This window comes from Cygnus atratus, chromosome 17 (assembly GCF_013377495.2).
Source record: "Cygnus atratus isolate AKBS03 ecotype Queensland, Australia chromosome 17, CAtr_DNAZoo_HiC_assembly, whole genome shotgun sequence".
NCBI classification, from domain to species: Eukaryota; Metazoa; Chordata; class Aves; order Anseriformes; family Anatidae; genus Cygnus; species Cygnus atratus.
This window is the reverse complement of record NC_066378.1, coordinates 6349768-6377277: the sequence shown is the minus strand read 5'-3', so window position 1 is coordinate 6377277 and position 27510 is coordinate 6349768. Positions and strand designations below refer to the sequence as shown.

The 27510-nt window shown below is 49.5% G+C and overlaps 1 protein-coding gene and 1 long non-coding RNA gene across 2 annotated transcripts; one reads left to right on the top strand and one right to left on the bottom strand.

The window, feature by feature from the left end:
• Positions 1 to 581: 581 nt before the first annotated feature.
• Positions 582 to 21989, top strand: LOC118253022 (uncharacterized). The gene is made up of 3 exons (XR_004780308.2): positions 582 to 653; positions 18058 to 18285; positions 19367 to 21989. It is a non-coding gene; the product is annotated as an uncharacterized LOC118253022 (long non-coding RNA).
• A 145-nt stretch (positions 21990 to 22134) lies between these two features.
• SDF2L1 (stromal cell derived factor 2 like 1) lies at positions 22135 to 26107 on the bottom strand. The gene is made up of 3 exons (XM_035556965.2): positions 25879 to 26107; positions 24724 to 24920; positions 22135 to 22815 (listed from the first exon to the last, which is right to left on the bottom strand). Exons 1-3 carry the CDS (start codon positions 26045 to 26047, stop codon positions 22537 to 22539), a joined length of 645 nt encoding a protein of 214 aa, XP_035412858.1. The 5' UTR covers positions 26048 to 26107; the 3' UTR covers positions 22135 to 22536.
• Positions 26108 to 27510: the final 1403 nt, after the last annotated feature.

Below are 27510 nucleotides of genomic sequence, written 5' to 3'. Positions count from 1 at the left end.
GGGCCCGGGGCTCGCACACGCGGGGTGCCCCGGCTCGAGCAGCGCTGCCTCTTCTGCTTTGCCCAGCTCGGCGATTTGTTTTGCCAAGGCAGGGCTTGCTTTTCTACTCGGGTCGAGCTTAGAGAAGGCAATATGCACGGAATAGCTGCAATCTCTCGGGCAGAGCAGAGAAACACCGACCACACCTCTCAGATAAGGGACCGCTGGGGCTCGGGTTTGTTCCCCCAACACCAGCAGCACCGAACAAAAGAGAGAAAGAGGGAGAAAATAATATTTGCTCAGGTCCCCCCTCTGCTCGCCTTTGATTTATCTGTTTACAACCGGGACCCCCTCAGTTGAAACAAAAAAATCAATGAAAATGTAGTTGGAGAAAAGGCGGGCAAACTACTGAAAAAAAAAATTTGTGAATGGAAGAATGTGTTTGTGCATTCATTGTTAAAATAAAGAGCAGCCCGTGACGTCGGCCGCGGCGGGCCAATGGGCGGCGGGCTAATATTTTTAAATATCCTCCCCGGCGGCCAATGGGCGAGGCGGTGGCAGAGACTAGCGCAGGGTTTGGCCAATGGCGGGGCGGTATGCTAATGAGGACTTGGTCAGGCAGGAGCTGAATGTCAACTAGTCAAAGATGGAGGCCGGAGCGGGGAGGCCATGAGGTTCGTACCGGAGGGCTTTGCCCCGAGCGCCGGCGCTCGGGGAGCGGCGCCCGAGCCCGTCCGGCGCGGGGCCGGGGGCCTGGGGGGGATCGGGGGAGGACCCGGGGGGTCCTGGGGGGCAGCGCGGGGCCGGTCCCGTCCCGTCCCGTCCCCGCTTTTGCGCCTCTTTTGGGAAGTTTCGCCTCCCCGCCCCGCGGAGCCCGGCTCGCCGCAGCCGGGGGGCTCCGGGGCTCCGCCGTAGCCTCCCCGGGGGTCGCAGCCTGGGGGGACGGGGAGGAAACGGCGGGAGAGGGAGGGCCCTGGAGGGGAGCGGGGGGCCGGCGGGGAGCGGCCCCGCTGTTGCCGTGCCCGTGGGGGCCCCGCGGGGCTCGGGGCAGCGGCGGGGGCGGCCCCCCCGGGCGGGGAGCGGGGCGAGGCGGGGGCACCGCGGTATCCCGGAGCCCCGCTCTCCCGGAGCGCTTTCCCCGTGGGGCGGGCGAGCCCGTCCTGCCCTCCTTCTCTGCCTCCATCCGTCCTTGCCTCCATCCATCCCTGCCTCCTTCCCTCCGGAACGGCTCCGGCGGCGAAGTTGCTGCCGGTGCCCCGGCGGGGGCCGCGGAAGGCGGCGGCGGGGCCGGGGAGCGGCGGGGGCGGCCGGGGGCCCGGTGCGGAGGGGAGAGGCGGGGATGCGCGGGAGGCGGCTGCGGGCGGGCTCGGCTGAAAACGCTCTGGCTAGGGCCGAGCCGGCTGCGCCTCTTCTTTCCCTTTTCCTCCCCCTCCCCTCGGTCCCTTCACCTATGCAAAAAGCTTCGGAGAAACCGAGCGCGGTCCCGCGCCTCGCGCTCCGTTCGCCGCAGCCGAGCCGGCCCCGCGGCGAGCTTTGTGCGGCTCGGCACGGCACGGCTCGGTTAGCGCTGCCCCCGGCTCCCGGCAGAGCCACGCTGCTCTCCCTGCACACAAGGCGTAGCTCTCTTTTCTCTAAGAGGTCCCGATCTCCCCCCCACTGCTCTTTTTGTGTCTCTTAAAACCCCCAAAGAGCGAGGCACTAAGTCACATGCTATCTCCAGCAGTATTTATATTGGCTTAATATTTAAATCTCGTAAAAGTAATGCTTTGCTTAAATAGTCCAGAGTTTTTGCAATAAACCAGGGTGCGCAGCCCAAAGTGTTTCTTTGGCATTCTTGCACTTTGCCCCAATTCCACTCCGTTTCCCTCCAGTGTGTGGTCTTCGAGTTGTGTAAGGAAGGCTCGTACCCTCGAACACAAACTGGGGCTCGGGAATTTAAAAAAAAAAAAAAAAAAAAACTTCCCGAAGTTTAAAGCACATTCTTTCTTCTGGCTCTCTCTCTCTTTCTCTCTCTCTCTTTTCTTCCCCCACCCCCTTCTCTCTTTCTTTCCTCTTTTAAACATCTCCAAACTAGCCTAGGTTTCTGGGTTAGGGAGAAATTCTTGTCCAAAAAAAAGGAGAAAAAAATAAAATTAAATCAGCAAATAACAACGATACAGTTTAAGATTCTAATTGGTTGGGACACTTCCAAATCAACTGGCTTTTTGTTAATACTACTCTATAAATTTGACAACCAGAATTCATTTAGTGCATTTTCTCACTCAGCCCAAACTCCCCCAGACTCGAATCAGTTTAATTCATTGTAGGATTTGGTACGATTTTTACTCGTCTGTACAGTTTATGGAAAATTGTTTTCAAGTTTGGATTTCTTTGCCTAGAATTTCTTTGCATTGTTTGAAGCTTGAAATCAAAGTATTTTGTAATTTCTCCAGTGATTCTTATTTAACAAGTAGTTATGTTTTCCAGCTTTAAGTTTGAAATTGTTTAAAGAAACAAATGGTAAACAGTTTGAAACCTAAAAACTAACAAGTTGACTTTTAAATGTTACTTATTGCTAAAATTATTTGGAATGCCTGATTTGTAATGATTAACTGATGTTTTCTCCTTACTACCCCTATACTCTTTCTGAAAAAAAGAAAGAAAAGAATTCAATAGTGATGTTTTCACGATGCAAACAGATGACTTTTAAAGGTCTCTCCCCTCCTGGCTGGCAGTTGTTTTGAAAGCTTGTTTAGATGCTTGCAAAAAATAGCAAAACTTCCTCAGCACTTAAAAATAAATAGAAGCAATTTAAACTACTAGCAGGCATGTATATAATAAATACCAAATATTTTAGCAGATGATTCAGATGAAAGCAACAGAAAGAATATGAACTTCTCCTGCATTGTGTCTTTGGGATAATGTTTAATCTAATTCATTACACACCTACTTTTGTAACGTGCTGGGTCCTGAAATGCAAGGAGGACAATCCAATTCTGGTCTTTGCTTTCACATGCTCTAATGCAGTACATTTATCGTGGAAAAAAAAAGTCCCTAAAACAACCTTTTCTAAATTCTTGCTGAAGTTAATTTTAAGATGCAGTTGTGAAATATTAAAATCTGACTTTAAAGAATAACATTGAATCAATGCGGTTGTCGAAGAAACTCCTTTTTTTTGAATGTAACAAATCTGTTTTAGAGTAAATCATGCACAGAAGGCCATCACTTGGAGAAGTTTCTAACTGATTTATCACTTATATTGGAAAGTCTCTGAAGTATGCTGTTGTCCAGAGCCCTTTTTCTGTTGTACTACTGGCAATTATGATGAGCAGTGCAATATTAAAAGGGCATTGGCTGGCAGAAACATGACCCCCTTTAGCAGCCCACCCTCTTCAGAGTGGGCAAACAACCCTAAAATAGATGCCTCCTCCAGTGTATTTATGCACGTGTGTGAAATAAGGTTTTATACATGTGGGAGTGGTTTTAAATAAGGAGAGAGATCTTGGGTTATAGATTTTATTTGTCCTTATATATGAAAGGGCTGGAATAGTTTAAACACATACCATTTAAAACAAGCTCTAAACATTTCTGGGAGCTTTCAAGGCATCATGTTACCTGCTTTGTTTACCAATATCCTGTGAGTAATTCATTATTAAATTTCTACACACTTCCATGCAATATCTACAATGAAATTTTATAGTGATTTCTTCATAGTTTTTCCCCCTTAGAAACTCTTCCCTGTATGTTTAAGGTGGTCTCTACCGATGTCTGTAGGGATTTAATGCTGTTGATTTGATTCTATGAATCTGTTGTGTTTATGCTGTGATTTTTGAGTGGTGACACAGAGATACGCTTGAGATTGAAGCACAGACACTATGTATTTTTGTATACAAGTCCCATCATTTCTGTAACGTTTTCCTCCACAGCAAATCAAAGCACTGTGTAGTTATACCAGTCTATCTGTACACACACACACACACATCAGGCTTTTTGGTCTGTACTGGTCAACCACTAGAAAACACACAGCACAATTAAGAAAACTTCTGAAGGCACAGGAAGGGGCTGCCACTTTCTGTGATTTATTTAAATCGTGTAGTTCAGATTCATTGACTGACCAATTTAGTTTTTATGGAAACACATAAGTTTGGGAATGCTGAATTAAGCCCCTTGTTCTTTTTTATTCTCCATTACTATAGCAAAATATTTGATTGTATAAAACCTTCATAACGTACCGTGCCTAGATATACTGGGCATGTAGCAAAAGCCTGAATGGTTTGTTTAACAAGCCATACTAACAGTGCTCTTTCTCTCTCTCTCTCTCTCTCTTTCTTTCTCTCTCCCTCTCATTTTTTAACTAACTTTTTGTTGTTTTTTTTTTTTTTTTACCTTGTCTAATTACGATTGCAAATAAACTTTGTCATGCAGAGTTTTATTGGGGCTAAACATAAAAACGTTATTGTGGTTAACGCTGTAATGTAACAGTCCCTTACAAAAGGATGCAGGGCAGCTGTGCAGAACGTGACAGTGGCTGCTGGTATCGCTGGCTCTGACAATGTTGCACTACTGTCTGCACAAATAAAGCAGTGCAATAATATTGTCAAAGCATTTGGTTCCAGTCCTAATACATCCTTATGATCAGTTACTGTTGCACACCCATCCCCTGACATTATGGGATTCTGTAGTTATTTAATGCATTTTAGCAGGCAACCATCCCCCTACTCTGATTTCTCCTCTCCGCCCTGCCACAAAGGCTCGAGCGAGTGTTAAAATGTCAAGATCGTGTAGAAATTGCCTAAAAAATCCCTGGCCTCATGTTTGTTTGTTTATTTTGTGTTTAGTTTGAGTGGTCTGTATGGAAATTCCTTGGGTTTTGTTCCCCATTTTGACTGCTTCAGTGTACAAAATGGATTGCCCTTTCTGCCACTAGCGTGGGTTTGTGTGTCCAAGTTGTAAAATAAAACGCTGGCCTATTCACATTTTAAAGCCCTCTTGTCCTCCTTTAGAGCAATCACCACCTTTAAAAATATCCTGACCAAGTCTGAATATTTTCTTGCTTCTGCTTTAAAAATTAGTCTTAGGAACCTCAGGATGTTGTTATTGTGTATAGAATTCAGTGACTTTAATGTATACACGTGTATTCACAGGCAATTTAATTTTTGCTTTCTATTGATGTATTTTCCAAGTTCCATCGTATTTCACTTTTAGAGGAATTACTGTTAAGACTAAAGCAATATTGATACCTTCATTTTCATTAAACAAAAAAAAAAGAATAGAAGGCGCGTAAATAATAATCAATAGATTTTGAAAGACAATCTTTCTCTGCAGTTCTCAATAGCAAGCGTGGAGCGGGTCTGAGAGACGCAGGGATGATGCAGGCCTAGGAACCGTAATATTGCATTCAGAATTGATCTTTAAATAACAATCTGTTGGTGACTGTCACTCGTGGTGTGGTTGGAGGCAGATGTGGTATTTTCACTTGCAGCTGCTAAGAAAGGGGTTTAGAGGGCTGGGGGATGGGACCTTTCTCTCTCTCTCTTTTTTTTTTTTTTTCCTGAAGCCTTGAGCTGTTACCTTGGGAGCAAAGGGTGGGGGTGGGGAGAGCCGTCATATTGGAAATCAAATCTAGGTAAAGGAGCATTTTCAGATTGCATTGTGTACCCCAGGCCAGGGTATGCTACCGAGCGAGCCATGGGGAGGCAGAAAATGGAGGACCACATCCTGGGGCGGGGGGGGATCCCATTTTAGAGGGACAAGGGGAAGCTGAACCTCAATAACACCCTCCATTCCTCAATGAACAAGCAAGCAAACAAAAGGCACCTTTTCGGTCCCCGGTGGGGTGAGGAGCTGAAGCCTGCCTCCCTTTCACACCCCGAGGAGAAGGCTAAGCCTCCGAACCCGAAGCAGAGGCTCGGGGCCGGTGGCGGCTGCGGTGCAGTGCCCAAGCCTCAGAGGAGGTAACCCGAGCCTGCATGGCTCCCTCTCTCTGGAGCTTTTCTTTTCCTCCATCTCTGCGTGTTGCAGCCTGGTTGCCATTTTTGCGTGTGTTAAGGAACAGGGAGGCCTGGTTAGCCGAGGCGCCTTCCCCTCCTAATTTCTGTTTAATTAAAAAGTAGGAGAGAGCGAGATCTGCAAAGACCCTGCTGGTGGGGGGGGACATCATCCCCCCACCATCACCAGGAGCAGAAGAGTGACCAGAGGGGATGCACGAGGGGCCCTTCGCTGCCTTCCTCCGAGGAGGCCAGGAGGGAGGAGCGGTGCCCGGCCAGAGGCACCCTGCTGCGGGCAGCATGGAGCCCACCGGGCAGTGGGAGCAAGTGGCAGCAACGGCCTCGGTGGGGCTGAGGCCGGGCTGTAAGATGGCCTCTCCGAGGCACGAGCCCGCCTTGTTTGGCGGCGCAAAGATCCTGGGGGGAATGCATGCGGAGCTGTTTGTCGGTGGAAAGTTCTGTCCTTACAAATCAGATGGTAGCGCCACTTGGAAACCTCCCCTGGGCAGGGGGGATTCGAGGCGTGTGATGCAGGGGAAGGCCTGGGTGGTGACAAGGACTGTGTCCCACTCGCCAAGGGCCAGGGGCCACCATCCGAGGCCTGCTCGTGGCCATTGGAGCCACTGCGGGCCCTCCACCGAGCTCAGGCTGCCAAAGGCAGCCCTGGGGGCGCGGGGGGTGAGGACTGGGGTCCCCTGCAGATCTGGGCCTGGGATGGAGGTTACACATTCCAAGCCCTTCCTTCCCCACTCGCTCTCTTTTTTTTTTTTTTTTTTTTTTAACCCTGCCTGGCTGAGGAATGTAACAGCACAAAAAAAAAAAAAGCACTGGAGGAAAGCAAAAAAAAAAAAAAAAATGCGGGGGGATTCGGAAGCAAAGGCCCCTTCAGGAGTCTGTATTTGTGCAAGGGAAACCATTTGCATGTGTGTGGAGATGCCAGAGTTTGTCTCCAGTTGGGTCGGAGGGGGAGGGCGCGGGAGGAATGCGGGGAATCAGGTCGGGCTGCGGGGGGAAGGGCTCCGGCAGAGCCTCCATCCTGTTGTTGCATAAACTTGTTAAAAGAACCCCTCCTCTGTGGAGGCAGCACACATAGGGTATTAGTGTGGTGGAGGAGGCCAGACCTGCGCCCTGGCTACACAACCAATTGGAGCGGAAAGTGAAATCAGATGGTTTAAGTTTTCAGAGGGATTTTTTTTTTTTTTTTTCAGGGGGACTTTTTGAGTCATTGCATTTAGTGCTCGAGCCCTGTTAAGGTCGCTCCCGCTCTCGCTGCTGTTGGGTGGTGCGGAGACCGGGGGGAGGCCAGGAGGTGCCCGCTCCCCTCCTGCGGCACCCCGGGGCCCAGCCGCAGAGCCGGGGCCTTGGGGGGATCACAGCCCTGGGCGAAGCGGTGAGGGCAGCTCGGGCTGCCCCGGGCTGTGTGGGGCTCCCGATGGGGTGGCAGGCTCCGAGGTCAGCCCCACACACACGTCTCCACCAGTTGAGGCTACTGCCGAGATGCCCCGCTTGCCCTGCCGTACGCACAGGGCCAGGAGCAGGCCCGGCCCTCCCCAGGTGATAGGATTTAGCCCTATTTTGCTCCTGAGTTCAGTACCACAAGTCTTTTTTTTTTTTTTTTTTCCATCAGACAGCAGAGCACTGGTAAACACCACGCAGAAAAGCCGTATTGTGGGGTTACAAAGTCTAGGCTGTTTAAGGAGCTCTGTCATTCCTTTTAATGGAGCTCACTGACGCAGATCTGGCTTCTGCCAGCCGAGGAAATGTTGCTGCTGAGAAAAGGGTTATTGAAACCCACAAACTAAATATTATAAGCAAGAATCAAACGGCGGGACATTCTGGTGTGTTATCCCTCCTGATTGCAGGCGGAGGGAGGGGGGACGTATTGATAAGTGGCTGTGGGTGACAGAGGCCCCCAGCCTGGTGGGTGAAACGGGCTCGGGAAGGCAGTGTTTGCGGGGAGGGCTGCCAGCATGGCCTCTCCAGGCTCACACCTGGACAGGTTGACTCTTGCATGGAAGCAAGAATCCCCTTTTTCTCTGGACGGATTTGTAGTAACTTGCAAGATAGACTTAAGGAGCCAGGACTGGAATGCTAAGAATTTTCTCTTTAAAAAAAAAAAAAAAGGAGAGAGAATTAAAAAGGCAACACTTCCCAGTTTTAAAACAATGATAAAATTACTAAAGAGGTTGGAAAACTCTAAATCAACCCTCAGCCTACAGCTGTTTCCAAAGTGTTTGCTCTGACCTTTGGTAATAGTGTCAATTTTGCTGCAGAAAATATATTGTGGACTATATAATGTATTTAATTGCAAAGATGGCTTTTAAATGGTCTCCTTTCCCCAGGCTAGCGAAATGGCTGTGACCAGGGAAACGAGGCTGGACTGAAGCTTTGTTGTCCTGCCACGTTTTGTGAGGTTGCAACCAAGATGAACGTTTAAAAAACACTCTTGCCTGAAGTGGCACCTTTAACCACAAGGGAAAACAAACAAACAAACAGCAATGAAGGGAAGGGGAAGTGGCTCCCTAAACTAAACCAAGGAGGATGAGGTTTGATCTCACATGGAGCAGGAGGCCTCTGAGCTCCAGAGAGAGGCTGCTCACTACTTTATATTTACCCCCAAGCTTCATCATTGGGACACTTCAGTCTCACTGATGCTTTCTGCTAACATCAGAAAAGGGGGGCTTAAACATACAGCAATGACTCCACTACTGTTAGAGATTCCCCCCCCCAACACTGCCAAAAAAAAAAAAAAAAAAAGCTTTGATTATTGAGCAACATGTAAAGCATTATTTCCATACTAGTCTGGGTGACATTTCCATTTAGTTTCTATAACAGTGATTAAAGGCGAGAGAGGTTTCTAAACATATCTAGAGATGCTGAGCCTCCTGGAGTATAAATAGCATGCATTTCATAATCTCATGTTTAAACGTTTATTTTAAAATAACCCCCATATACATTCCAGAGAAGTCTCCCTGCTATAGGACGTGGATTGACCCTGGCTTTGCACATATTGTTTGCAAACTGGGGAAATACTATTGGGTATTTGAAGCCGCCTTTATTTTTCCTGTCTTGTTAAAAAAGAAAAAAAGGGGTGGGGGGGGAAGTGTGGGGAGTCCTGTGCCAGTGCACCACTTGGAGATAAGGAAATTCTTGAGACACATCTAGGCTCTTAGTGCAGATCCAGAAACATAAAGGCATAGTATTTTAATTGCCTTTGCTTGGACTTTAACTCGTGGCTGACGTCTCTAATTACATCTCTTACTCCTTCCTGCCAGTTGTAGCTTCTGCAACTACTGAAATTCTTAAGTTGTGTAGAAATTGTCAAGTCGTGCTTTCCCCCACCACTACTGATGCACTAGCAACATCACTCGATGTGTGAATTGTACATTTCAACTGTACACTCACCAGTGGGCTTGTCTTTGGGCCACTGGAGAAGTTAAATTGTGTGTGTTCAGCATAAGTCTTGTTTGAAATAACATCGAGGCTGAAGAGTGGAAAACACATGGTAAACATAAGCAAAATAGAGACTGGACGGGAGTAGATGGAAAGGTAAGGCAGAGCCCAGCTGCATCTTTTTTTGTTCTCAGTCCAACTGGATGTCTAGGTTGTAGGGATTGCTGAGAAGCAGAGTGGCAGGGTTAAACGTGAGGTTTTGCCAAGGTAACAAGAACACCAAAGTTTGATAAAAACTCATTCTGAGCTGCTTACAGCAATCTCTGTGAACATGGCCTTTTAATTAGTGTGAGCAAAGGTTAATACAAATAAATAATATGGAAGAAAGATTCCTGTTTGCTTCCAACAAGCATCACAAAGGATGGGGATAGGGAGGGGTTGGGGCAGACTGGAGATTTTGTTTATCAGTCCATTAGAAAAACAAACAATTAATGGAGCTTCCCCTGTTCTCTTTTCTTTGGCATGTCCTTGGTTTTCAGCTGCTTTGGGCAAGTCAGGCAACATCAAAGGGGATGCAGGGCTGCCTCACACCAGCATGCCAAACGCCAGGGATCTCTAATGGCAAAGACCAGATCAATGTGGTATGCATAAATTAGCCAGGAATCTATGAATTAGGGGATTGTCTCTCCATTACACTCCTATTTAATCCACTGGAAAGCAGGCTGAGGAAGGAGAAGCTTAAAGTGTCAAAATCATGAGCTGGTTTGGGATGGCCTGGGAATGAAGTTTCCTTCACCTTCCTCTGGACTCTCAAGTGTCCCTACATGACAAAAGCACTGGGGCAGGTTCACTGGGAGCCGAATTGCAGAGGAAGAGCCTTGCTGGCAAAGCAGCCCCGAAGCTAGAGGTGCCTCAGCCCCTCCCTGGGATTCCTTTCTGTGGCCGCTGGTGCGCTCAGCCCCAGCTGAAGATCGTGCCTTCCAGCCTAGGACAGAAAAAGTGCCAGGGAGGGGGCAGGAGGAGAAAAAGCTAAACAAAACTAGCTAGGGCACAGCATGCGTGCGTCTCCAAAGAGTGTCTAATCTGTGCGCGTTAACGTGAAGTCAGCGCTGGAGAGCCAGCCCTGGAGATCCTGTTTCGCTTTCTAATTTTTGGTGTACTTAATCCCGTGATTTCCAATGAAGGGAGGGATATTTTAAAACACTGGGCTCTCCAAGTAGGACAGCCCTGGAAAGGAAGTTCTCCGAGGGCTTGATGCCTATTACTAAGAGGTTCAAAATACAACTATCAATTAACCAAATAAATAGTGCTTCCCAGCCTCTAACAGCTCAGACAGCTAATTGACTGAGTTTATTAATAAAGGAGAAATTTACACGCAAGAAGAAGGTGAGAACTGAGGACAGAGGTACGGAAACCTGGGTAAAATCCACACTGGTGTTACGTACATCCTGGGAGGAAGGGACAGTGTCCCTGCACCGATTCTGCAGGGCCAGAGGTTTACTGCTCCTGCACCCCAGCCTCCCGGGAGCATAGGGTGCTGCAATCCACAGGGCAGTGCGCTGCTTTCTAACTTTTTACCCCTTCCCCATTTGCAGGCATGGAATGAAGCTCCCTCCAGTCACCTGCCGCAAGACACATTGTCCAGCTTCCTAACCTTAAGGATGAGACCCTATCAATATTGCCTCTGCTTTTGTGCTCAGGGTAGTAGTGCAATATTGCTTATAGGGTCTTTTCTTTTGGGGGTATTCTTCACGGAGAGAAGACAGCCACAGCAGGAAAAACTAATCCTATGTGCCCGTCGAGTTAAGGGGAAAGTTGTGAAATACCGAGCCTTGTTAGATAGGCAAGTAATGGTGCGGAGACGTTACTTGTGACAAATAATCGTGCTATTGTGGTGACTCAGGTTGTGAGTAATGGGCGTATTTTCGATGCTATCGCACAGGATTCAAAATGGCCTTGCGTTTAAAAAGCTCAAGCGGTGACTGAAACTGGAGAAACCCATCGTGTCTCCATTTTAAATAGCACGAGTCCCGAGAGGTTTGAAGGGTGCCTATTTTACATCACGATGTAAACACCCACCGAGGGATGGGAGGAGATACATAGCCACACTTGCTGTTTCCGCGCCTGATCCCAGCCCGAAAACCAGCGCTGTGCAAAGCAGGGCGCCGCACAAAGGGGCCGAGGCTCTGCTCCCGGTGACCTCCCCGCAGCAAAGCTCTCGCCTCTGCCCGGTGAGCACAGCCGGGCCCGCGGCTCGCAGCGGGGTCGGGTGGTGGAGTGGGGCTGGGCACAGCCCCTGGCCCTTGCCTAGAGCCGTTCCCGGAGGTACGTGGGAAAGGAGCAAGGGACGGGGACGTTAAATCTCTCCGCTTTGTGAGGGATCAGCTGGGGGCTGACAGCAGCCGGGATGGCCGAGTGGGTGGCCCTGCCTTCCATTTCAGGTGGTCCCCGCAGTCCCTTTCGGGACCTCTGGGGCCCAGGGAAAGGGGTGGTGGGAGGGGACTCTGGGGCCAGAGCGGGGCTCGGCGGAGCAGCCGCTGCCTCTGCAGCGCTTCACAAGCTTCTCCCCGGGCAGCGTGGGGCTGCTGCAGCGCAGCTGGGCTCAGGGTGCTGCCGGGGCTGCACTCACTGCTTGGGGCTTCACCCCCTCACACACCCACCCAGCATCGCTCCGGTGGCGGCGGCGGCAGCCAGCTCGGGCAGAAAGCCAGGAAATCCCCCCACACACACCCCTAAGCCCGGGCTCTCCCTCCGTGCCCCCAGCCCAGCAGCCGGGCCAGCGCTGGGACCACCGGGCGGGCTGCCCCTCTTTCCCTGTTGCACTACTGTCACGGTCGCAGCGAGCAGTGCAATAATGAAAGGGCGTCAGTGCGCCGGGGAGCAGCGAGAGCCGGGGCCGAGCCGGTGACAGCGAGCAGGGCTGGGCCCCCCACCCAAGAGCTGTCTTATGGGGGGCCGGGGGGAGCTGGAATCATGACCCGCGGCTGTGGGGAGCCGGGTGCAGGGGCAGGGTGAGGTGAGCAGCCCCGCACAAATAAAGTGACTTCCCATGTCCCTGTCGCTGCCTTTTCTTCCTCGGGGGGGTTTCTTGCAGGTCACCGGCCTCCCCAGCGGCGGCGCACAGAGGCAGAGCCCCCGCGACGGGTTTTTGCAGGGCCAGCCAGGCTTGTGCTTTGTGGGGAGAGGCTAAAGGCTCTAATTGGACCGGGGGTCTTCCTGCCCTGTGGAGCCCGAAAAGCAGGCGGGAGGCAAGCCCTTGTGCTGGGCTCGGCAGTGGGGCGGGAGGGGAAGGGGCTGCAGTAAGGGAGAACAGAACGGTGCTCTGCAGCTGGGAAGGCCAGGAAATAGCCCCGTGATTATTAGTGGCCATGGCGAAATGGATCCTTCTATAAAAGAGGGCCGGGGAGGGGTATTTCCTTTAGCAAAGGACCTTTCCACTCTGGCCTTTTGAACCCACGCTTCTCCCTGGCACTGTTTCTGCTTCATCATGACTTTTTGCAGAGGAAGGTGAGTGCAGAAAGCAGACCGGCTCTAGGCAAGGGTTGCAATCTAATCCTGATGAAAAGGCTTTTACAGTCTATGCTTCATTTCCTATTTCTTTTGGATTCTCTCTTCCGTCTCTCACGTGCACAAGCAGATATAAAAGCCGAATCCTTCCTTGCAGTCTCTCTCCGAGGGAAAAGTCAGCCCCCTCCCCAGCTTCACCTTCAGGCTGTGCACACACAAAATGGCTGCAGCAGCCTGTGGGTGGGCATGCAGAGCTCAGGAAGCCGCTTTTCTTTTTCCCACCCTGCCTGCCCAGAAAGCCCTTCTGCTTTTATTTTCTGTGGCATTTCGCTCTCGCATAGCTCTGTGCAAATCCAAGGGGGTCTCCTATGTGTAAGCTATGCATGGAATGGGAGCTGGGGAGGGAAACGGCCAGTTTGCATGAGAAGGGGACCTGTCGGGCCCCAGTGTTTATTTTTTTGCTGACCTTCTGGGGATATGGTCAGTGAGAGCTGTGACAGCTGCTGGAAGCGGCAGGGGCTTTGAAGATTGTGAAGGTTGTGACCTCGAGGCCCCTTTCCTCTCTCTGTCCCAGGAGCTGCTGAGTCAATCAGGGAAAAGGGGAGGTGAAATGGGGGCTGCTCTTTAGCCATTTTTCAATCGGTGAATGAAACAGGAAAGGACAAATGCAAGAAGAAAAAAGAGCGATTACTTCCACTTTGGTGCATTACTGAGAAGGGGGGATATCTCTTTGGCAAAAGATTATAACAATAATGGGAAACCACTGTGCTCCTGAGATCCAGCACCTTGAATAAAGGGGTTGACTGGGCAAAGAGCTGATGGCAGATCAATAACGCTAAATTAGGGGGAAAGCCTACAAACTCCTCTTGGTTCAAAGCGAGAGGAAATCCACCTCTCATTTCCACCTGATACCAGCTCTAGATGTAGCGGGGGAACCCGGGTACCACTATCCTCCACCACCTCCTTGACTTCACAGTACCACGTCTTCACCTTTGCTGAGCTCAGCTGAACGCTGTGGCTGTTGTAGAAGCCACTGAGGAGGGCTGCACTGCACATACCAAAATAAAGGGACAAAGCACATTGTGCTGCATCCCTGGTGTGTGCATGCTTTCAAATAGCATGGGCTTGCTTAGAAATCCACGCTCCCGGCAGCCCACGAGAGGGCTCTCAGCCCCCGAGTCCTCTCTAAGCCCAGAAAGTGGGGTTTAAGCCTTTTTCCCTTTCTGGATAACATGATCCTATGGATCTATCCTTTAAAATAGTAATCAGAACAGCAAACACAGCGCCTGGCTTCAGTTGACCAATACACAACAGAGGCAAAGAAGGCAAACAGCAGGCTTTTCAGTTAGTTTACACAGGGGGCACTTAAATACTGTATTGGTTACATAATACCATTTGGGGGTTGGGGTTTTACACATTCTTCTACTAAATGTATCTGTGAGATTTGTTTTAAAGTGATCAACATAAATCCAGCCACAGCTTTAAGGGGGAAAATTCCTGTGATTAGACTTAATACCACTAGGTAGCTCACGGTATATTTACTGAAAACCAACACACAATAGATTTTGTTCCCCCCCCCCCCCCCCCCCGGAACTGCCGGCCAGCCTTGCGCTTTGCTGCGGTGGAGGGTGTTACTCTCCCTCTAGAAGGGCTGCCATAGACAGCCACTTCCCTGCAGGAAGCACAGGCTGCTGGTTTTAGGGCCATATCCTGCTACTGTTCCACATCCAGCCCTCAGGATTCATCCCAGCACAGGCTGAAGACAGGATATGGTCTGGCAATCTTGACAAACTAAGTGCTAAGCAAGAGGGGGAGGCATATAAAAAAATAAATAAAAAAAATCCGAGAGCCTTCTTGGCTGCAATTGATTAGAAAAGCACAATTCACTGTTAACTCCTCCTGAGAATCCCATTCACATGGGATACCTGAAGGTATATTCCCTTCCTGATAAGCCTTCCAGTAAGCATCCTGTTCCCATCCACAGGGAGTAGCAGGTGGCCAAACTGCCCCACTGGAGGCTTGACAATGGCATTAGCTGAAGCCTGGCTCAGTCTGTACACAACTCCTGAGACTCCAGCTAAGCCCTTCCTGGGAACAGCGAGCGTCCCCGGGCAAGGCCCAGATCTAGCAGCCCCGTGTCCTTGCAAGGCACCCTCTGCTCAGAGGTGAACAGATGGGAAGAAGCATCTCAAAGCAGCACAGCTTTAAAACCATGCTCTTCTCTTCAGCGTGCTGTCACCAGCAGCTCCGCGGGCAGAGATCTCTGCCATAAGGAGCGAGCAGAATGGCGGGTGGGTGGCTAATTGAGAATGGAAGTTCCTTGGGGGCAACCCCAAACTGTCTTTGTGGTCGCGCAGAACTAGGTACGCTGCCTGCGCTCAGCACCAAACACCAGCTTGGTACAAATCCTGCTTACTCGCTCACCTGGGAGGTGGGTGCACCTGGTCTTGGAAACCTCCTCAGCCACCCAGGGACCAGGTGACAGCGATAAGCTGTTGTGCACAGCACAAACTCGAGCCTAACAGTCTGCAGGGGTGTAATAAGCCAGTTATCTTAAAAGTCACCCTGCTACTACTACACCGAATGGCAGACCTCTACCTCCATCAAAAAGTGATCTGCTGAGAATCTACACCTCTGCCAGGAGCTGCTACTTCTTTACCAGCAGTTTACCCAGTTAAAATCAATAGGGAGTGATGCTTGGTACAAACACACTGCACTAGAAGACAAACTCTGTTTTGTCCCTCCTCTGTGAATCCCCATCATATTTCAGGATAGGTTTGGGTTGACAACAATCTGGTTTTACACAACCCACCAGCAGTTCTGTTGCTTGATTTTCCCTTTACAGCAGTTACACCTTTAACACAACCTAAATTATTTAAAGAGGAAAAAAAAAAAAAAAGAAAGAAAAGGCAGACTCTGCCCTGAGAAAAGCAGAAAATGAAAGACTTCCAGACCTGAAGGAAATGGGGATCTCTCAACAGCCCTGGAGAAGCAGGGGAGGCCACCTCATCTGTAAGCTGTTAGAGACACTGAGCACCAGTAAAGAATTCCTCACTGCCAACCCCCTACACCCTGACACCAAGCAATTTATTTAGGGTATTTATAGCAGCGTTTGAGCAAGTCAGAGGGCAGTTTTGGCATTCCCCTTTTGAATCTCTGGTCAAATTCTCTGATCAAAATCGACCCTTTCTTCCCCTCTTCACACACAGACATCCACCCCACTAACCCTACAGAAAGGTGAACGCTTTAAAAGCAACAAACCGAACCACTACAAACAAGAAACCCCACCAAACCACTACAGACACACAAGCAGCAGGAGAGCTTTTAAATCGGGACATGAGGCAGGTAGGGGTGGAAATCGGGATAATCCCGATCCGGGGAGAAGCGGAGCCGCACCGCTTTCCATTCGTACCCTGTACGAGGGAGCACCGGAGCCCCGTGCAGGTGGGGCGCAGCCAACCCCTCCGGTGCCGCCTCGGGCGGCTGCGGTTCGCGGGGAGCCGCCGGCTCGGTGCGGGGCAAAGCATCCCCGCCGGCTGCCGCCGAGCGCAGCGGAGCCCCGCAAACTGATCGCGGGAGGACTGCGGTAAAGGGGCTGCTCTTGTGGCACCCGAAAGGAGCCCGCTGACAGCCGGTCCCGGCGCTGGGTTCCTGCGGCTCTGCCCTCGGGGAAGGCGGCCAAGGCCGGGGAAGGGGCGCTCGGCTCCACCGGCGGCTGGAGCCAACGATCCGGTCCCGGCGGGGATGGGGCGGTGCGGGGGGAGCTCCGGCCAAAGCCTCTCCTCGAACCGCTTTGGTTAACCCGGAGGCATGCAATAAAATGGGTGGGGGGAAGACAGACCGTTCGCCAAGCGGTGCTGGGAGTAGGCACTGCCACGCTTCCCGGTATTCCTGCCCAAAACATCCCCGAAACCCACGCACATCCCTCCCTGGCCCTACTCTCTTGAACACTACACCCAGCGGGGCGTATCTGTTTTACCACCGGAGAGAAGAAAATACGTTCTAGCGTCAACGTGCTTTTCTGGCAAGGACGACCTAGAGTGGGCAACTTTCCTATGGAGAAGGGCGCTAAAAAGCAGCCTAGAAAGAGCACAGTCGGTTTGCATCACTATTTTTGTTCCAAAACGCCCTTTAACGCAGTGCCCCGCTCAGCACCAGCCCTCCCAGCGCCGCCGGGCAGCATCCCATCCCGCAGCCCTCGGAAGGTCCGCGGCCGGGGGGGGGCCAGAGAAGGGCTGGGGATACCAAGCTCCCCAGCCCTTCTCTGGCCCCCCCGTCCGGCCCCCTCCAGGTCCCTGCTGAGCCCCACCGGGCTTAGAAAGCCTCTCTCCCCGGGGTACGGTAGGAACACTTGTTCTCCACCCCTAAAAGCCGCACGGGGAAACTTCACGCCTCGGGGGGTGGTCGGGTTTTTCTCCGCCCCCCACCGCAGCTCTCCAGGAGCAGGGTGTCCATTCCACAGCGACCACCGCTTCCAAAGTCACACTCCCCCTTCCCTTTTGGGAGTCATACTTTCCCAGCTGGAAATCCGTACCCTAAGGAGCAAACGTCTCCCCGCCGGCCAGCCCTAGCACACGCCCATTGCCCAGCAGCAGCCCTGCAGGGGCTGATGCCCGGTGAATGCAGCTCCCCGGGGGCCGACCCGAGGCACCTTCCCCCCCCCCCCCCCCCCGCCAAGGGGCTCCCAGCCCGGTTCGGGTTCACCGCTGGGACCTCTAAGCAAGGTCTCAGCTAACTGCAGCAAACAGCCTCCCGTCTCACAGGGAAACCCGCGGCCACGCAGGAGACAGGTAGATTTTAACATTTTACCCCAGAGACTGAAGTCGAAACTCGACTTAGAGGCCCTCTCCGCCCTACTTTTTTTTTTTTTTTTTTTTTTTTTTGTATGGGGAGCCAAACGCGGCACACCACAAACGGACGCGTTTTGCTGCGCAGCTTTACGCAAAATTGCCCCCAGCTCGCCAGGAATCACCTCCGCACCCACACCCAGGGAGGGCAGAGCTAATACATGCAGCAGTATGATTTCTGCAAGAGAGACAGCAGATGGTGCTCCCTCGGGTGCAGTTTCGGGAGGAGCCTCGCCTTCTGCCCTTCCCAGTTTCTGTTCAAGCCGCGCAGGTTTGACGCTGCAGCAGCCGTTTGGCGACAGTCACCCGGCAGCCCTGTATAAAACGCTGCTGGCACAAACCAAGAATCTGTCCTCTTTGAGCAGGAGGGGAAGATACAAGCGGAGTAGAGCGGCTGCTATACGAACGCCTCACCACTTATGACCCCGAACCCCGTGAGTCTTCCACATCTAAGCCAGTAACCGCGCCAGACCAGTTTGGAACAAGCTGGGAACTGCTGGAAGCTCGCTACCAGGCGCTCCCCCGCAGTGTCAGCAGCCGGACAGGGCTGGAAACCCTCTCTGAAGCCCTCCAGCAGCAGCGGAACCCTTCAGGTGCGACACGAGCGCTGGGGGAGCCTGGCAGCGCCCCCCCGGGGGGCTCAGGCCGGGTCTGTCGGGCGGGCAGCGGCGGGGCGGAGGAGGGGAGCCGGGCTTTGCCAGTTGGCAGGGGCCGGGAAGGGAGGGAAGCCGCCTGCCACCCCCCGAGGACGGCTGTAGCGGGGCTGGCTCCAAACGCTGCCGCCCGGGCTCGCAGAAGGCTCCCGATGAAGAGCGGCTTCGCGCTGGGTGCGAGGGAATAGCGGCGGGAGGCTGATGCTGGAAGAACGCTGCCAGGGAGAGGCGCAGAGGGAAGAAAAAAAAAAAAAAAACGAAAAAAAACCAACCCTATGTCCACCTGGCGAATGAGCCCCGGCTGCCCTGCCGGCGGGCCCCGCACAGGGCCGGGCTGGCTCCAGGGGAGAGCATCGCTGGTGCCGGGAGGCGGGGCGGGCTGGCAGGGGAGCGGTCCGGCTTCAGCTTTTGCTTTCGGAATCTCGGAAAAATGCCGCGGGATTGCTGCATGCACCCAGGGAGCTCTTTTCTCCCCCTTTTAACGATCCCTTCGTGCCTTTCATCCTCCCCTACACCGAAACGGAAACCGGCACCTACTTTTACCATACATCTAACTGCCCTGAACGTCTACCTTAAGCAAACAGACCTCAACCTTGGCCGCGCTCCACGGATCCCCCGGACAGCCAGAACCGCCCAGAGCATCCCCTGGCAGCCTGCGCTATCCGCACGCTTCCCTCCCACGCCAGCCGGGCACGGCTGAGGGCAGAGTCTCCCGCGGGCAGCGGGGACCACAGGTGCCCCCCCCGGGCCCGGCCGTGCGGGTTCCGAGCCCCCGCTGCCTTTGCCCGGAGCCGGCCGGCGCGGCGAGCCCGGCACCAGCGGGGCAGCAGCGCTCGCTAGCGGCCGCTCGCGTCCCGCAGCCTCTTGCGGCTCTCGCAAGGCTTTAGGGCTGTAAAAAGGGGTAAGGAGAAAGACCTAGGACCCGCCCGACCCCTTCTTCCCCCCTCAGGCACAACCGCCCTGCTCGCGTCCACGCCACCCGTTTTTGTGGAGGTAATTTAAAGTGCTGTTTCCCACGCAGGACGGAGCAGTCGCCTCGATTTAGGTGTAGAGAACAAACCCTAAGGTGTACAAAGGATCTTGTGTGTCTCCACGGGGCGCCTACAAACCCGGGAACTAGTGGAAGGCATCGGAGGAAAATAACAGCATGAAATACTGCTGTGTAAGCATCACTGGAACAGGGGGTTGTCATTTTTTTTTGTCCTTCTTTCGATTAAAAAAAGAAAAAAAGTTGGTTTAACTTAACAAATATACCCACTTAGTATTCCCAAACATAATGAAATAAAAATACTGGTTTATCTTTAGCCTTGACATTCAGAAATAGAATCAACACGCAGTAAGTCCCTTCTGGCACTTTAAACAGTTCTCATTCATACTGATGGAAAAGACAAAGTATGTGGCAAGTGTTTGTATGCTGAGCAGTTAGACAAACCTTTAAAAAAGCTTCAGGAAATAAGAGAGTAAGAGTGTTTGCACTAACACAATTCCCCCCCCACCCCCAAATTAACATGCCTGTGCAACTCTGTGCCATTCCACATCAAATTAGGTATGTTTTATATACACGTTTATGTGAAATAAGTGCAGCATTTGTCAGATTTTTCAGAGCAGAGAACTTAAAGCAGATTTCTTTCAGTAAATATTCCCACTGAGAACAATTATAACGATCCCTCTAATGCTTTTCCCCCAAAGCCTTTCTAGCTTGTTAAAGGAAGCGTAATATTGGCACACCTCCTCACATAGCTCTTGGAATAGTACAACCAGCAACAAATTGCAGAGCACCTACCAGTCGTTTGAAAGCACTACATTGCGCTAGCATCAGAAACCAAAACATGTAGTTTTTACTTAATCTTAGAGTGCACATAGAGCTTTGGAAAGAGGTACTATAAAATTTACATTGCCACAGTAGAAAATAAAAGAGGGAAAAAGGTAAAGAGAAAGAAGCAAAACAGTGTTCCAAACTTTCATATCTATATCTGAGTGTTTCATGTTTTACCCAAAGTCCCAACATCTTTAGGCATATAAGCCACATGGAAAACAAGCAAAACCAGAACCCAATACAGAAACTGAAGATTCTCTAAGTCTCTAGTCCTCAGCTGTGGAGGATGAACTGAAAAGTTGAATTGTAAGCAGGTCAGAGTAAATAAAAACACTTGAATGAGATTCTGAAGTCTCAGTAATGCAGTTCAAAGCACAAAATATGACATTAAACAGATACTAATGGAGGTCCTGTAAGTCTAGGAGCTACGTAAGAAGGAAAGCACATTAGCAGTAGTACGAGCCATCATTTTTTTTTACAGCTACAAACCTCTGCATTTCCTACATTAACTCATGACTTTTATAGTCTGTATTTAGCATGCTTCCAACGACAATAGTTATCTCAGTATTCCAACAGACTTTTCCAAACTAAGAGGTAATTCAGCTTGGGTTGTTTAAGAGTCCGACAGCACAGCTTCTGTAGTGAAAAAAAGCAAAACAAGCAAAACTACCTGGCGCACAGACCGAGATGAGCCACAGAGACCTACCCCTTCTCAGCTAAACCAGTATTCCACAAGTGCACCAACAAACACATATTTAACTCTTACTGACAGAGAACTCATTGCCAAATCTATTTTTTTCCTCCTGTAAATACAATGCCTGCAATCCTTAAATACCAACATTCAACTAAGATTCATAAGAAAACAAAGTAATCTTACCTTATTTGAAGAATAATCAGGTATTGGAGAACAACAGCTACAGAGGATTCTTGTTTTGTAGGATGCGAAGGATCTTCACTAGTATCAAAAACCCTAACTAAAAACTGGAGCTAGACTGTGCAGCACCACTGCGTAAGGCACCAGAGTAAAAGGCATACGTGCGTAGGTACAGTTAAAGTATAAATGAAATTGTGTTGGTGTGTTGCACCTCATCAACACAACGCTCTAACACTATACCACGTGACTGGCAATATAAAAGCAGCAAATCACTTTCCTGCTTCTTTAACTGATTGACTAATTCAGACCATAATTAGCAAACTGTTTACACATGGAAACAAAACCACCTGGATTTTCTGACTTTTCACACTCATTTAGTGAGCTTTCCTGTTTAAAGCTAATAGAAAATGTATGGTACTTTAAATTTTAATCAGTGTTTCCAGCAACACTGCACAACAAATGCTCAAGAATTATTTTTTTATAAAAATAAAACACAGGAACACAGAAATTCATGCCTTATTCAGTACAGATTCCTTGCCAGCACTCTATAGCATACCTCTATGAGGAAAATCCAGAACCAAACTATTTTTAAAATTAATTCTTTTTCCTCTTCTTCTGGATTCACACAAAAGAACCCCACATGGGTATAAGTCCCGCTATTTATTCATCTGGATTCTCATACTGATCTTGCAGTGACATGCAAGTACAACATAAATCAAATTCCTTCACATCAGTTTATAAAACTCTAGTAGTAAACGAACAGTAGCTTCCTGCACCAGTTCTTAGAGTAAGACAGTCTTACCATTTGATAATTAGCAGTATCACCATTGCCAGAAAACCCAAACTTCTTGGGAGAAAGGAAACAAATAAAAACTTTTGTCTTCTTATGCCAATATATACAACATTTTCAACTCTTTCATACATATACAGCAGAACTCATGAAAGACATTGGAGGCAATTTTCAGACGGACTGTGATATTTTTATGGAAGGCTGAATAGTTGACTTCAAACCGTTCAAAAGATACCACATTCCAAGGATTATATTCCCTTTCTAGACTTACTCCAACTCCTCAGAAATAACATTCTCCCCACTAACAAGTAGAAGGAAGTTTCCAAATATTTAATTATAATTGAAAAAAAAGATTACAAAATACAAAGTTTTGCAGTATTTGGGACTACAGAAATGTATTACTTTTTTTTCCATTTCCTTTGAATTTGAGAAAAAGTAACAAGCAAAACAAATGATAGTGAAAACTAACAGATGTATGAACTAGTTTCACCAAACAAGCTTGAAAATTCAGAAAGGATTTCTTAAATAAATCTCCGTGTCTAAACCTGGCAGACATCATTCCCCACAGAAGTGCCGCATTCCTAGAGTGAACTAATGCCCTTCGGTAACACAGGAAGTCAGTCACTTAGGCAAGGCAGGACTTAAGAGAGACCAAGGGTTAGCATCTCCGAACATTGGAGTAAACTGAAGCATTTTGGATCCTCTGTCAATTCAGAGCTCATCGTGTTTTGCAGGGTCCATACTGGGTTTGATGAAGACTCCTTCCATTGCTTTCCAATAGTTGTGATGATTGGCGGTGGGCATGCCATGAACTTCCCGTTGGCCTCTAATTGGATGGCCATATTGCTCCCCCGTTATTGAAAGGAACACCTCAGTTCCTACGTGCTTGAAGCGCACTGCATCCTCCCGCTCCCAGTGTGTCCCACTGCATTGCACAATCCATATATCGAGGTCATCACCTTCACCATCATCACCAAAGGCACTTACTTCCTGTTAGAGAGACAAACTTCCTGAAGTGAAAATGTAAGCAAACACCACCAACGTGCACACAGAAATATCAGCCACAAAGCCAGCAGAGTTTAAAGGCAGGGATGGAGAGGAAAGAAAAAGATGTTCAATTGCTTTGTCAACAGCGGTCAAATCCAGAAGCAGTAACTTTCTCACACCACAATCTGAAGATGCCAACAAACTCCAATGCATAATCTGAGCAAAGAGCCACCAAACCCCAACATATAATACAAATTAAAGAGGACTTGAGCACAGAGATCAGAACAATCCTTCTGACAAAAAAAAAAATCAAAAGAAACACTAACGCTGATACAAATTTTCTCTGCTAAAACAAGTTTGTAACTGTAAATATTTAGCATGACCACTTTCAGAGTTACCAATGCAACAGATTTTTTTCAGCATAATGTGTTTTTAATCACAACACTGCAACAATTTAGCCTAAGTAATTGTATTCCTTTTTTACTTAATGACACCACGATTACAATTGGGTTAATAACTATTTTGGTTTGCACTCTTCAGACAGACAGCTGAATGGCTCTTAAAAAAAAAAAATGAAGATAAAGCAAATGAATTCCTGCTAACACAAAAGTTAAAGATCAGATTTCAGTATGCACCCCAAAATATTTCAAGTGTTTGCAGAAACCCGGTAGGTCTTAGCTCTAAACATTTAGGACTCGGCACAGATTTTAATTCTTAAAAATCTGATGACTAGAAGTGAATAACAACTTGAAAGTAGAAGAGAAATAGTTTGTACCTAGCAAGCTAATCTTTTGGGGTCATGTTATTCAAGTTTATGTAGTCCAAACGGTGTTAAAGACAACCTATTAATTGGAAAAACAAACTTACTTGTTAAGAATATGAAATTAAAGTTTGTGTTCAGAACCACACCATATTTCAATACAATCATAAATCATAGTCCTGTCAATCTCTGGGAAGCCATGCAAACTCTCCTTTTGCTTAGAAACTGTGCAAGCATGTAGCAAATACAAAGAAAAAAAATACAGTTGCTGAGTATTTTTACATTAATGACAATGTTAAATTGTTAAATGAATTGTCTAAACTGGCAAATGACAAATGGTGGAAAGTTTTAATCTGTTCTTTAATTCTTCTGATATGCTATTTTTCCATCACTTCTTTTGTTTTGATAAATATGTAAACTAGATACTCTAAACAAAACTGTACTTCATTGTTTCAGCCGCCTTCAGACAAATCTATTTCAAAGTCTGGTCTTTCAACTTAGAATCTAACGACCTATCTTCTTGGCCTAAAGGAAAACTAAAATGACTGCTAATAACCTACAAATGTGGATTTTTTATTTTTTATACAGTGAAAACCACTGTTCTAGAAATTTATAAAATGGCAAATAAATGTGATTATGACAGTGGATTTATTTTTTTTTCTTGGCAAAGTAGACATAAATAAGTAGAGAGAAATAAAACAGGGACAGGGAGGAGATGATTAAGACTACTGGATTGGAACACCAAGGAACTTGGATACAGGACAGCCTAGCGTCCTAATACTAGATTAGCTGTCTGGCTCTACACAGTCTTCATAATGTTCAGGAAGGTGCCCAATCTCCTGTACTGTAAAAGTGTTAAACACTTTAGAAGAGTCTTCCCAGTATCAGTGGTGCAGAATAAAGAAACAAATACAGGTTTGTTAAAACTATTGTGGCAAACCAGTACTGGTAAATATTACACTTAGAATAATGGACTAAAGTTCTTGACTAAGATGCAGAGAAGCATCCACCTGGACTTGGTATAACCAGCGATACACTGTTTCTGGCAGTACACATGCCTGATTCTACATTTTCCTTGGGTTTGAAGAGAGGTATTGTCAAAATCAGCCATGCACTGTTTATACAAAAGCTTAAGATCTAGAACAACTTACCTGGTTATTGGAGAGTGGTGACGGGAAGTGATGAGTGTGTAAATTTTTTCCCGTGTTCACATGGGTAAGTCGTATTGCTTGCCCACATTTCACTGGTGTTCCACGTTGGCAACTGCCATCACTCTTCCCACGAATCCGCCAGTAACTGTTAGCATCATCTGAAGCTTCAACTCCTGTCACTGACTGTTGCCCACTTCCTGTTGGAATAGAATTAAATGGCAAGAGACTTAACCCATTTCTCCAGTTCAGAAAGTCCTGAAAGAACTAGAGAAATCTGCTTTAATGTTTTCATGCCCTCATATTTAAGAAACGCTTAATTCTCAGTCTGTTTACTGACTGGTGGGAATGCAGGTACCACGTAATGTTTCAGATTGACGCACTTAAACACGATACATGTTAGTACATGCAAATTGTCAGAGCTCACGGTGAAGTTCTGACTCATGACAGGTACTCCTCAAACCACCCTTTCTCAGAAATACTAAAAAGTTCTTCAAGACTCCAGACAAGGCACTCAGCAGCCTCAGCCTTGCCAGAACAGGTGCTCCCCCAGAAGGTGCTGCTGAGGACCTAGATGCAGATCAGGGTTCACCTCAAGGACCAGGCAGAGCACATCGCCACCCCAGGACCCATGAGGTTCTGCTGCAATGTCTTCCCACACCCAGGCCTCAGCTTCCCCCTCTCCCTGCCAGGCTGCCAGGCCTCCAGCCCGCCCCACAACCCCATCTCCGGGCTGCTGCTCCCTCTGCCCTAGCAACACGCACCTGAGAGACCTCCAGTTTCCCCTTCTCTCCCTGCTCCCCCTGCAACTTCCCCATCCCCTCAGGACCCTCCCAGCCATCTCATTTCCCCTCAGACCCCCTCCACCATTTCTTTTCCTCTCAGGATCCCCCCCATTTCCCTGACCCCAAATCCCCCCCTCCCCACCACTTCCCTATCCCCTCAGGACCCCCCCGCCATCTTCCTTCCCCTCAGGACCCTCCCTTCCCAACTCCCTTCCCCTCAGCCCCCCCCCCACATCTCCATTCCCCTCAGGACTTCCCCCCCCCGCTTCCCCTCAGCCCGCCACCCCCCCCCCCCCCAAAACCTCCCTTCCCCTCAGCCCCCCCCTCCATTTCGCAGTCCCTTCCCCTCAGCTCAGCGCCCCCCGTCGCTCACCGGAGCCGTACTTGACCTCGTGCGAGTGCAGCCGCACGCTGTGCCGGGTGTTGAGCAGCTTCAGCACCGAGCCGCAGGTAACAGCGCCCGGCGCCGGCTCCCTGCCGCGGCACGGCCCGCGCAGCAGCGCCAGGAGCAGCAGCGGGAGGAGGCGGCGGCCGCCCCGCATCGCGCCGCAGCCCGCCCGGCCCCGCTGCCCTCAGCGCAGCGCGCTTCCGCACCTCCCTCCCCCTCCGCAGCCGCCTCAGCCAATCGCCTCCCGCCAGCTCCGCGGCCGCCCAATCGCCGCCCGCCCTCCGCTCGGCTTCGGTCTCGCATTGGGCCGCGCCGCGGTGACCTCAAAGCCGGGAGTCCCCCCCAGCACGGAGAGCTCATTGGGCTGAGGGAGAGAGGTGGCCAATCAGAGCGAGCGGCGTGGCGCCTCCCAGGGGAGGACACGAAGGAGGACTGCGGCGCCGCGAGCGGGCTGCGGGGTACCCCGGCTGCCGGGCAGCGCTGAGGGGACCGGACCGGGGCGGGGCGGGCGCTGGGTGACGGCCCCGGGCCCTGTGAGGGTACCGAGCACTCGCTCAGCGCCAGAGCCTGGGAGAAACGAACCGCTGCCCGGGTCTAGTCACTGCTGGGCTAAATGCTGTACAAGGAGCTAACGGTGACTCGTTAGCGTGTGGTGATTTCCTAGGATTTCACCTGCCATGGTTGTCTCTCTGTGAAAGTCTTATAAAATAAAGAGGTTGTTAGGAGCTATTCTGTACTAAAGAAAGCTGCACAAGTTAACACGTGTCCCTCATTGCATAGGTTTGGAGGCTGCAGGTTGGCAAAGGACACACAGTCCGTTAGTTTTGCCTCAGGAATTGCTTGTTGTATCGACCCATGTATCTCATTGCAGACAGTCTGGTGTCAGTCTCAGGTAACGCTCCCAAGAATACAACAAATTTATAATTTATCAGGATTTTTACCTTAGCAGCACAGAAATACTTAGGAGGGCACCTGCCTTGGGACTTAACTCCTTGTAACAATCGGATTCTGTGTGAGCAACGGCACAGAACTGCAACATTGCACTTTCTATTACAGGATGATTTAGAAAGCATGCTCGTGTCCCTGGCTAGTGGAAACATCATACGATGCTCAGCTGACTCCTTATCACCTACACTGATCTATGAGGCTTTTTCCTACCCATTTGATACCGCTCCCTTGAATGGTTAGTTTTCTTCATGCTGGCTCTGGCCTGTTTTATGTATCTATATCTACATCTCAGAAGAATCTCTGACTTAAATGTCAGGCCTGCATTAAGCAAACATGACTCCTGAACCTAGTCACATAGGCATACATGTGCACATGAACACACACAGGCCCAGTGTGTTTTTCTGAGGACTAAAAGTTCATTGTCCCAGAAATATTTTTGTTTGCTCACAGAAACAAACAAAAACCCCACAGATTCGATAGTCAAATAATGTATTTCTTTGTCATTCTAAGAAACCTTGTTCTTATAACTAAGACAAAAGCTCACATTTGCTGCTGTTGTTATAAATGGGGCAAAAACAGATGTCCGTAGTTGCCATTTTAGCCGCGGAAAATCAATAATATGGGGCTTTAGCTGGCACCTGTCTATCTTTCTGGGAGGTCACTCAGTCT

Excerpts from the sequence above, each read along its gene's own strand:
- SDF2L1 (XM_035556965.2), bottom strand. The coding sequence starts at position 26,047 with ATGCGGGGCGGCCGCCGCCTCCTCCCGCTGCTGCTCCTGGCGCTGCTG. Across the intron at positions 24,921-25,878 it reads CGAGGTCAAGTACGGCTCCG|GAAGTGGGCAACAGTCAGTG; the intron begins GTGAGCGACGGG and ends CTATTCCAACAG. Across the intron at positions 22,816-24,723 it reads CACCACTCTCCAATAACCAG|GAAGTAAGTGCCTTTGGTGA; the intron begins GTAAGTTGTTCT and ends TCTCTCTAACAG.